Here is an 11,631-nt window from a genome sequence, read left to right as displayed (position 1 = left end):
TCAATATTTTTATTAACAATATGTCAACTATGTGTAATCTGTCTGTTTGAAAGCTTGAACCTGTTGCTCTGTCCGACTTCTAACCACTCCAACAAAAACATGTGTTGTCTAACACTTTGTACTGTGTAAGGGCATAAATGATTCTTTATACTGACATGTCATTTTTGTCAGATCATTATTTTATTTGCCTGTTAACAGTCTAAAGTGAGACAGGGAATAAGGGCAGAGAGGGAGAAACAACATGCCACCAAGGTCGACCTGCTGGAAATCAAACCATGGATGTTGGGTATATGGTATGTAACCATCAGGCCACTGGCCACAGGGGAGGGTCCAGCTGGTACTGTGCTTATGTACCCTTGGCTGTGGGATCTGTGTCTTATCCACAATGGTGTCTTTATTCTCTCTCATTTCAAGTTACTGAAACTTAATTTAGTGAAAGTGAAGCAGTAGAATTATTTTACTCCACTTGGTTTGAGAAAGTGTTAAGTTTAAAAGCATAGGAAGGACCCAAATATGCAGACCCAGGCCAAGGCGTTGCTTACGCAGACTTTTAATAAATGATTTGAACATAGGACTAGGGCAAAAAACACAAGAGGTTCACCTGACAAGCAACAGAGAATGTCGACAGAATCTACAACAAGCTATTCAGTAAGGGAGCTAAGCAAATGGACGCAAAAGTAAAAAAAACTCAAACAAACCTGAAGGCACAAAACTGAAAATCCACAACAGCAGACAAGTCCAAAACCAAGAGCAAACAGTCCAAAGATAGCCAAGGCGGGGAACAAAACAGGAAAACCTATACAGGTCTTCGGATATAACACGAACAGTTAGGGTGTGGTGAATGGTAATTATGAACAAATTTAATTACAATAACAAATACAATTAAAACAATTTAAAACTCTATGCAGCCTACAGTACATTCAAAAAATGAATTTTAAACTGCGTTTAGTCTAAATTTGAAATCTTTTAGTCTTTTAAGATGCATTTTTCTCTCAGAATTATTCACATAATCTCCCAAATGATCAACAGGCCTAACTAATAGAAATGTTCCATCAGTGTGACCAATAAGCATAAACAATGATTATTCATAGATCAGAGTAAATCAGTGTGATGTTCACTTATCAAATCATTCACTGACAGAGATTTGATATGTAATAGTCCACATTTGATTGTGGTAGTTTTAATTTTAATTAGGTTATAATGAATAACTCCTCTGGAGTTGATTTTTGATTTATCTAATTCAGGTGGTCGGTCAGCAGACACTATGGGGTACTGGGAGTTTTGGGTGGGTAGCAGCTGCAAAGAGACTGCAGAGACGTGCAAGACTGAAAACATGCTGAAAGTGAAGCAGTGTGGCAGACACATCCTCAGGTAACTGTGTTTCAACTTAGCAGGCATCAGTGCTTGTACACATAATGGATTTCTCCTCTTGATTCACAGCCATCTTGACATCAGCCGGGTAGGATTTACAAAAGGATAAATTAGCTGCTGAGAGTTATTGTGGTGATGAGCAAGCAGGTCAGAGTGGCAGCTGCCAAGTTACTGGCTTCACATCATGCAGCATGTGTTGGCTGTGAGTTTTGGAAATGGGCTTTTTGTTTCTTTTCTTCAAGGCTGCCAAGATGACAGTGTGTGATGGGTGTATGTATTAGAGTTACTGCAATGTTACCAGTTTACTGATGCCAGCACTGGTCTTGCAATTAAGCCCAGATGATATCTGCTGCACTACTGTCACTCTTGGCACATTATAGAACTACAAAAGGAGCTTTTTTTGAAATGTGATTTTAAAGTAATAATCTTCAGCTTAAAGTTGAATTGTGCTACAGGTCAACTTGAGGAATTATTGTTTGCACTGGATGTGTCAAAACAGTATAACAAATGCTTTGTCATACTGTTTATATTGCAGTAGCCATTTCTTTGGTTCTTTGGTATTATAGTTGTATTAGGTCATTATGGGCAATGTGGTAAATAAGTGTTCAGAAATGTTTATGGCAATATTGATTTTACATGATTTTAGTGTTTAGTGATTATCATGACTTACAAATTTCCACCTCAGATGTCATGTACCTTGTCTTTGTAAGGTATTTAAGTAGCTGAATTAATCAAACACATTTGACCATCTGGTTATTTCATCCATAAACAGTTTAACTGTGTTTGTGATTTTCCATAAAAATTATTATGTCACAATAGATATATTGATAAAGTGACATACTGTATAGAAAACATACTTACAGAAAAGTGTTTCTTTAACTTAGATTTGTAAGTTAGTGACACTTAAAAATACCTAGTAACATATACTTAATAAAAATGAAGTTGGTTTCAATTAAAAATTTTTGATGTCATCAATTTCAAAAAATAATTTTAAATTATTGGGTTTTACAGTGCACCTTTAACTAAGACCTCAATAATAAATAAAGCAATAATAAATCTCTAATTTGATGTATTCAAATGTTTTTATTTGATTTCATGATTTTGAAGTACAACTTAAAGAGCCAAAATAAGTCCAAATTAAGAATCAGTTGCATGTTCTTTTTTTTAAGAGTGGGAAACCAGAGCTCCTGGAGAAAACCCACAACAGGCAACTGTTGAAAGTCACTTTTAGCTTTTCCTGTTTAGTGGTCGCCACAGCAAATCATCACATGGTCAACTCGCATGATGACATTTGGCACGTGTTTTACGCCAGATGCCCTTCCTGACGCAACCCTGATTCGAACCTGGGGTGCCATAGCGAGAGTGCTGCACCTTAACCTTTGGCCTACCAGGGACAGCACTAGTAGACAACTGTAACACTCAGAAAGGATCCTGGTTATCTATCTGTCAAACAGTTGTCTACTGGGGTGACCTGAGACCAAGAACTGCCTCACAACCAGGAAACCAGGAGGCTGTGGAAGTAAATCCCCACCAAAATGTTTTGGTGGGGATTTACTTCTGCAGAAGGCAACCTTGATGTGAGGCAGGACTGGAACTCTTTATTAGACTCTGGAAGGGAAAAAAGAGACACCATGAGTCTTACATTCACCTAAACAATCCCAACTCTGTTTGTTTGTCTGAAGATTTGGCCAAGTAGAGGTGAGAAGAAATTGGAGGTGGGGTTACACTGTTTTGGTTTTGTCAGGTGAGATCTGATAGATGAGGCAATGCATTTTGCCACTTTTTTTGAATCTGTTTGCATGGAAACCAGAAGTTGCATATATGAATTGTTCGAATTCTCATGAAGTTCTTTGAAAATGGCCTTGTAGAGTTTTTTGCCTTTTCTGCTGGTGTCAAAGTCGATGTTTTTCACCTCTGCCAGTGATTCATCATATAATTCCTCAATAATGGCTTCTGGCTTTCCTAATCTAATGTCAATTTTTGCTTCTTTGTATGTCTTTGAGACCAGCTTTTCCAACAGCAACCTGACAAACATCATCTTTTTCTTTGTCTGTAGTTCTAGACCCTCCCCAGGTTCCACATATACTGCGGCAGAAACACTGGCAGCTGAGGAAGGTGTCCTATCTTCCACAACGTTGATGTCTAGGGACTGTTCTTGTGCCAGTGTCTCAGTCCCCGATCCATGGACCGAAGTCGTATCAGTTGGTGTGCAAAGAATGGTTACGCAGTCCTCACTAGACAGGGACTGAAGGCTTCCTTTGGCCTCCGTTACAATTACGTCGGCCAATTGGTCTGCACAGGCCTGTTTAATGTTGAAGGTCTCGGAAAAACTCATAGCGAGTGCTTTGGATAAATCTGAAATAAGGAGATGCTGTAGCACGGCTACACCGTTGTCATTCAGAGCCTCAGCTCGTGCCTTCGTCAGGCTTTCAATAAGATCCAGCAGCAACTTCGCAAACAAGCCTTTTGCGAAATCGGACAGGGACTGAAGGCTTCCTTTGACCTCCGTTACAATTACGTCGGCCAGTTGGTCTGCACAGGCCTGTTTAATGTGGAAGGTCTCGGAAAAACTCACAGCGAGTGCTTTGGATAAATCTGAAATAAGGAGATGCTGTAGCACGGCTACACCGTTGTCATTCAGAGCCTCAGCTCGTGCCTTCGTCAGGCTTTCAATAAGATCCAGCAGCAACTTCGCAAACAAGCCTTTTGCGAAATCATCGGGCTCGCCAGACTTTAGCAGTTCTATCTGATGCCTGCTCAACTGTGTGAAAATACTTTCTATCTGTGGAACAATAACCTTTTCTAGTTCAATGTCCGTCAAGTCCTGTGACTCAAGCATTTCTACTGTAGGCTTATTCATTCTGTTTGACCGTTATTCGCGTTTCGTGAATTTAACTAAATGTACACTGCTTTTGTTACCTTGGTTTGTTAAGCTTGTCTGAGTGAAAGAGCAAATCAGCCCAGTTAATCGTCTTCTGACGTCATAAGCACATCACAGGAACCGTTGGTCCGTTCCACTCCTCGTGACGTCATCGCTCTCTTTAAAGGTAAACATGCAACAGGGTTCGGGGTCGTAATGTTTAGGAGCATATAACCTCAATTTGAAATACGTGTTAAAAGATCAGTATTTTGTGTATATTTTTCGTTGTTAGCCGAGACCAGCTCATACAGCTCTCATATCTGTACCTTACATATATGTATAAGCCTAAGCAATTTGGTCAAAGGTCTTTTCCTTTCTGGAAATGCCTTGACAAAAGAGAGATTTTAGGTGCAAACTACTGCTACAAGAGCTTGATATCTACACAGCCCTTCAGTTCTTTTAGCACATATTGTCTCAATCACTTTTCATTTGTCATTCTTCCCTTGTTTCATCTACTAGATTTATACATGAAATATTAGGTATTTGGTTTAAAATACAAATTTATTTGTTGCTTTGAAATTGGCTATGTAGCCCTTATACAATGTTCTTTATATGTGATACAGTGCTCAATATTTGTCAGATTGTCCATACTGTAAATTTACTGTGTGAATGTAATAATGTCTCCATATACAATCCTAAACCTGACTCTAAATCTAGCTTTGTCTGAACTTTAGCCTGAACCTGTTTCTTTGTTAGAGCCTGAGCTGAGCTTGAAACAGTTGTACTCTCTGATCCCAAACATAACCCTTCTGTATGTCTTTCTGTGTCTTTGAACCTCATTCTAAATCTGAAAATTAGCATTTGCCTGCCATAGTCTTTCTATTTTGGCATCAGTCTCATATGAGGTAAGACAGCTGGCAATAATATGCACGTGTATTAGCCTATGGCTGTGCACAAACAAATAAGTTGTATGCAAAACTCTGTTTTTGTAAACTCTTGTAAATCATACATATAATAGGTAGTGTGTATTTTGCCTGACAGAATAAGTTTTAAAAAGTTACAACTTCAAGAAATTACAAATACAAAACCTTTGTGCTTTCCTCAATATAAATATGAATTTACAACAATGACCTGACTGGCAAAATACGGCATGGGGTCAGGCGTAATGCACTGATCAGAAGATACACTGATTCCACAAACTGCACACGCGTTCAAAGTTGGACTTTATCCTTGACTCTTGAAAGCTGCTAGGCACTGAACAGTTTTCATTAAGCAACAGGCTGCACCATACTGAGATACAATATGTTTTAGTGTTGTCCATCAGTCTTCACACTTGTGGCTTGATACTTAGTATACAGAGAGGTACTGATCTGGCTGATCGACTTCATAACAAAAAAGCAAATAAACCTACGTTTTCAAAACACGTTCAACTGCTGTCTCAGCACCTGCCTTCCTCACTGATCTCCACCAGGTGGAGACACTACACACCATTTGGAGGCTGACATTTGACTGAGGACATTATATAAGTCAGATGTTTTCAGACTGCTCTGCAGAGTCACTCTGACCCCTTCATAGACTGTCACGTCCTCCCAGAGCTCTGAGGAGATTTGTGTCTCTCAAGGTGAGACAGCAGAGCTGGAGGGTGGAGAAGACCCCTCACACCTGGGACACAATCTGTTTGAACTCCTCCCCTCTGGACAACGTTACAGGTCACTGTGCACCAAGACAACCAGGCACAAGGACAGTTTCTTACCCCAAGCTGTCACTCTAATTAACACTTAACCCACAACAGTATGACTGGACAATAACCCTCAATGCAATACCTGTAAATATACATTGTACAGATTATACAGATCCATACAGGTCTCCATTTTTTAAGTACTCTATTTTTATCTCATTCCTAATGAACATTACTTGTCTATTTGCATTGTTTATTGCTTTGTTTATACTGTTTAATTTGTTATACTATACAGCCTTATATTGGTATATTGTTTACTTGCCCTTTGCTATTGATTTACATAAGGATATGTACATACACAATGGGAGCTGCTGTACCAGAGTCAAATTCCTCGTGTCCAACACACCTGGGAAATAAAGCTGATTCTGATTCTGATTCTGGTCTAATGCTTGCCACTAAAACACACAAAAGGATGACCACTTTAGAAGCCTATCGCACCTCATGTTATCCAAAACATCTATTAGTCCATCTGTAGACAAGTTAATATTGATTTCCCACTGGGTGTCCATACTGCATATTGTTATTTATTAAAATGTCAAATGCAGAATATGCCAGAACTGTAACATCATGATAAAGTAGGAAGAAAAAGATTGCAGCTAATATTAAAATACCACACAGGTCACTTTAAACTCACCTTTGACCCCCATTGATATACCTCAAATCTTTTCTGATCACATTAACAACTCTTTTTGAATGCCTGCTTTAACACTTTATTTTGTGTTTCATTCTGTAATATTTGTGATTATGACTCAGTATGCTCAATTTGCAAATGGCATAAGAGGGCCACACCTTTCCCCTCATCCGCAACAGGTTTCCAGTAGCGACGGGACGACCTGGCGACCAATACATCCTTGCCTGTCTGCGGGGATGAGTAACGCATCAGGATTCAAGATTCATCATCAACAGGAACAAACTGGAATCTTTCTGATAAATTAGAGTTGAACCAACTTAGTCTAGTTCCTTTAATCCCAATAACATGTTCAAGTTTCTGTAATAACATGATGCGTTCAATGGTGTCAAAAGCAGCACTGACATCTAAGAGGACAAGAATGGAGACGAGTCCTTTGAGGCTAGGTGGAGATTGTTGGTGACTTTCACCAGTACAGTTTCTGTACTATGATGGACTCTAAATCCTGACTGAAAATCCTCAAACAAATCATTCTTGTGTAGGCCTGAATTAAAACAGCTTTGCACCCACAAGACTCTGGTCTATGAATAATCATTGTTTGTGCTCTTATTGGTCACAATGATGGAACATTTCTATTAGTTAGGCCTATTGAGATTATGTGAATAATTCTGAGAGAGAAACGCATCTTAAAAGATTTAAAATTTAGACTAAACGCAGTGTAAAACTCAGTTTTTGAATGTATTGTAGGCTGCATACTTTGAGCGGCAGGAGGCTTCAACAAACACACTGATCCCCTTTATGTGAAGATATTCCATAAAATGAAGGAATTGTAGTGAGTTACAATTCCCTTACTTTTGCTTCAAGGAGATTTTCTGAATCTTATTTACAATAGGGTCTGAGGGAGAGTGAGACAGCACTCTCACTGGAATTTGCCACTTCATTAAAAAAGTTCATCCTATCACAATAACAAGGGCATTTTCTTATTCCTCACAATTTTCTCTACTGTTTACATGTATAATTAGTGTGTGGAAGCTTAAGGTTGGCAGAATAAGAGCAGAGAACAGGCTGAAAAATTGTAAAAAGGCTGAAGGGTGGGGAATGGCAGTTAGTCATGTGACACACGAGCTAGTGTGCCCCCATTCAAATGAATGGAAAGGCTGAGAAATGTCCAAAATCACCATAAAACGTAAACTGCGATAATTCAAAACCTGTAAAAGATATCAAAAGCTGAATACAAGATGAATAGCTGAACTTGTCCTGACTTGTTTAAAGGTTTTTTTTTATGGTTTTTCTACTGAAAGTATGCTGACATTATTAAGGCTGAAAGAGGAGAAAGATTGTCCCATTGACTTCCATTATAAAAAATTTTTGAATAAAGCTGAATAATAAAGAAACGGGATCACAGTAGTGTGGATGCTGACTCAGCATCCACACAATTAGTGGACTTAGTGACTATTAAACATGGTAACCTTATTCATCACCTTGTCCACCTCCTTATTACTACAGGCTTAAACTGAACAATAATTAAAAACATGTCCGTACAGATTCTCGGTCATCCAGGTCATAGTAAGCTGAACAAACTTACCTAAAAACCTAGTCCAGTTCATTTTTCTACGTTTTTTTCAATAATTAAAAACAAACTCAATATCTGATAAAAACTTAAATAAGACTTCAAACAGCTACAGACTTTGGATATTTGAAGAAGAAAAAACATAGTTCTGTTTCTCTCTTAAAAATGCCCTAAACCACCATCCTTCACAAACACACCCATCTGCTGCATGACTAACCCACTCATATGGAAGGATCATTATAACATGTCCCAGGGATAGATAGGTGCTCACTGTTGTGTATGCGCACGTGTGATTGACAGCTCCGTTCTGCCGCTGTGCTCAGCTCTCCTGTGACTTTGCTTGCGAATTAACTGTCAGACAGTTGAAAGGCAGACAGTCCCAAGGCAGACATCAACTGTAGGGATTCCAGCGGAGAAATCGGTATGATGACAATTACATTTCATAACTGACCTTTTCCATTATTAGAATTTTCTGCTTGCCCCCCAGAAAACATTGTGTAAGTGGCTCTGGTTGTTCCTGCATGGCTGTCATGTAACAAGTTCTCATCACTTCTTAATTCACTTTTCTTAATAGATTTAAGAAACGTTCAGATGGAACATACTGACTCATATATCTGCTCTTTTTAGTTGATTTTTTGAGCCCTCTGATGGATGGATAGAACATTTAAGAAGAGTGAAGCCCAGGTGTTTAAACTAATTGCACACTTTTGATGGACAGGTCAATACATTTTGTTTATGGCTGTGTGTGTTTGAAAAAGAGTGTTATAGACAGGGGTAATGTGCAGGTTAATAAATATCCCATACTTTTTCTTTTGATAAATATTATTTTACCATACTTTTGCACACCATTTGGTGTAAGGAAACAGAGCACAGACTGTGCCGTCTGTATCTATGACATTAGCCAGAGTCTCAAGCAGCTGCAATGATTGTTCAGCTTAGAAACTGTATCCAGGAGGCCATCTGCCATTACTCTGCCTCATTAACATAAAACACCTTTAATTATGCGGGAATCAGTCACTTAATTATCTCCACTGGTGCCTGACCAGTGGCCCATATCCTTCTCTAAACACACAGAGGTCTCAGTCACTCTGTCACCTCTTGTGAAGAAGTATTATGCCCCTGCTCTCTCCTTCAGCTGCATAACTTCACTTCAATGGATTCAAATCAGTTCAGTGACTTCACATGCATCACTGCTGATACTAATAAAGTACGATGATATGTAGCGACACACTGAATGAGACATCGTGGAATCACATAGACTAACTGTTACAATATACATTTAGAAACCATGATACAGGATTGATGACACATCTATTATTTATTATTAACAGCAATACTAGTTCATACAGTGTAGGAATCATTTTCACGACACAATTTGGAAGTAGTTAGTACCAAAATAATAGCTGAATACTGAGTCACATTGCCAGATTATTTGGAGATAAAGATGAAAGTAATAATCCTTAGCAGGCAGCTAGTTTGACTTAGGACTGTCTTAGCACAATCTAATAGAACAAACCTTCTCAGAGCAACAAAAGCACAACTGTAGCTAATAATATTCACCAGTCAGCCAACTCCATAATATTGTTTGGATTCTCCTACCAGAATGCTTTTAAATCGTATTTTCACTCAAGAGAACATTTACTGCCATTTTCTGGAGCTTTTGGTCACATCTTATGCTCTTCTCCAGTGAATGAAACTTCCTTAGTTCTGAATCACAGAATCGGCTGAGGACTGGCAAAAGGTCAGTGAGATGTGGGTGACAGCACAGCAAAAAGCCAACAGGTAAACCTTAACTTTTAAATATTTTAGTATGTAATGCATAACCGTTGAGTTGTTACTGGGTTTGCAGTCTAGAATCCAGGGTTTTTGATGATGTCAAGTGTGTGTGGCCAAAAGCATCAGTCCCACTGTAGGAAAACCAGCACATTCAAAAGTCACACTACAGGTAAAATATACAGAAATGGTGACCAAAAACTATTTAGGACAGAAAATAAAACCGAGCTTCTACATCAGAACACTACACCTACAATCTCTGAATGAGAGATGAGAAATTATCCTTGACTTGACTTTTTTGTAACAGCTTGCTGTTGTGATGTTATAGTTTTTCTTTGGCTTTTTGTATACACTGATCAGCCTCAGCATTAAAACCACCTACCTAACAATGTGTATCTCGCCTTTGGCCACCAAAACAGCTCTGACCTATTGAGGCATGGACTCCACAGACCTCTGAAGCTGTCCTTTGGAATCTGGCACCAAGATGTCCGCAGCAGATCCTTTAAGTTGTATAAGTTGTGAGGTGAGGCCTCTATGGATCAGACTTGTTTGTCCAGCACATCCCACACATGCTCGATTGGGGGGGGGATCTGGGGAATTCAGAGGCCAAGTCAGTTTGTTGTGCTCCTCAAACTATTCCTGAACCCTTTCTGCGGTGAGGCAGGGCACACTGTCCTGCTGACAGAGGGCACTGTCATCAGGGAATACCGTTACCATGAAGGGGTGGACTTGGTCTACAGTAATGTTTAAGTAGGTGGAATGTTGCTGGTTTAATGGTTGTTCTTTCTTGGACCACCACTGACCATTATAGTCTGGGAACACCCAACAAGACCTGCCCTACCGGATATTCTCTGATCCAGTCATCTAGCCATCACAGTTCGGCCCTTGTCAGAATCACTCAGATCCTCATGCTGCCCATTTTTCCTGCTTCCAATGCACCACCTTAAGGAACTGACTGTTCACTTGCTAACAGGTGCCACTGTAATGAGAAAATCAGTGTTATCAACTTCACCTGCCAGTGGATTTAATGTAGTGGCTGATAAGTGATCAATAAGAATTCTGTTCCACTACTTTCTGGTTCCTAGTGGTAGTAAATGTAGGTACAGTGAAAGGAAATAAATGATACTATGGGGAATTAGGGAGGAACACAGGTTGAAATTTTCTGTCAGTGTCTTAGAACTATCCTGAATCTCACTTTAAACTGTCCCAAACCTACAACCATGGTCCCAAATTAAGTTCCTCATTTACATTCTACACTATAAATGTCTAATATCATGTTTCAATAGCTTGCCTAATGTCCATACCTCACCATTAAAGTTCTGCTACTCATTTACTGAGCCTGAGTTTTCTTTATTTATAGCCTGCTTCTTTTAGTCACTGTTTCGGTTATCATTATTGGAATCTGTTTGGTCAATAAATGCATCCATCACATAAATGCAAACCTTCTGAGTGATATACAGTGATGGAAACTTAAATACACATAGTTGGAAAACACAGGAAACAGTTTACTTTATTTTAAACATCATGGCAGCTTAAAAAAATCTATTTAAAACACCTTTAAACTGGTATTCATCAGGTTTCTTTATCACTTTTTGCTCATAATTATATCTTAATCTTTAACCTATCACTTATCCAAAAAAAAAAAATCCATATTATGTTACATCTGTATTTTATTTTCTGGGAACGGAGGG

General features: G+C 38.9%; 1 protein-coding gene across 2 annotated transcripts; it reads right to left on the bottom strand.

Annotated features, from left to right (window-relative positions):
- Window positions 1–2,375: 2,375 nt before the first annotated feature.
- On the bottom strand, window positions 2,376–6,050 carry LOC109966410 (uncharacterized). 2 transcript variants are annotated; one of them, XM_020611232.1, is made up of 2 exons: window positions 4,061–6,050; window positions 2,376–3,820 (listed from the first exon to the last, which is right to left on the bottom strand). In XM_020611232.1, exons 1-2 carry the CDS (start codon window positions 4,229–4,231, stop codon window positions 3,020–3,022), a joined length of 972 nt encoding a protein of 323 aa, XP_020466888.1. In that variant the 5' UTR covers window positions 4,232–6,050; the 3' UTR covers window positions 2,376–3,019. The 2 variants fall into 2 exon arrangements, with proteins under 2 accessions (XP_020466888.1, XP_020466887.1); XM_020611231.1 differs by having other exon boundaries at window positions 2,377–3,834; window positions 4,075–6,049.
- Window positions 6,051–11,631: the final 5,581 nt, after the last annotated feature.

This window comes from Monopterus albus, unplaced genomic scaffold (genome assembly GCF_001952655.1).
Source record: "Monopterus albus unplaced genomic scaffold, M_albus_1.0 scaffold111.1, whole genome shotgun sequence".
In the NCBI taxonomy this organism is placed as follows: domain Eukaryota; kingdom Metazoa; phylum Chordata; class Actinopteri; order Synbranchiformes; family Synbranchidae; genus Monopterus; species Monopterus albus.
This window is presented reverse-complemented; position numbering and strand designations above follow the sequence as displayed.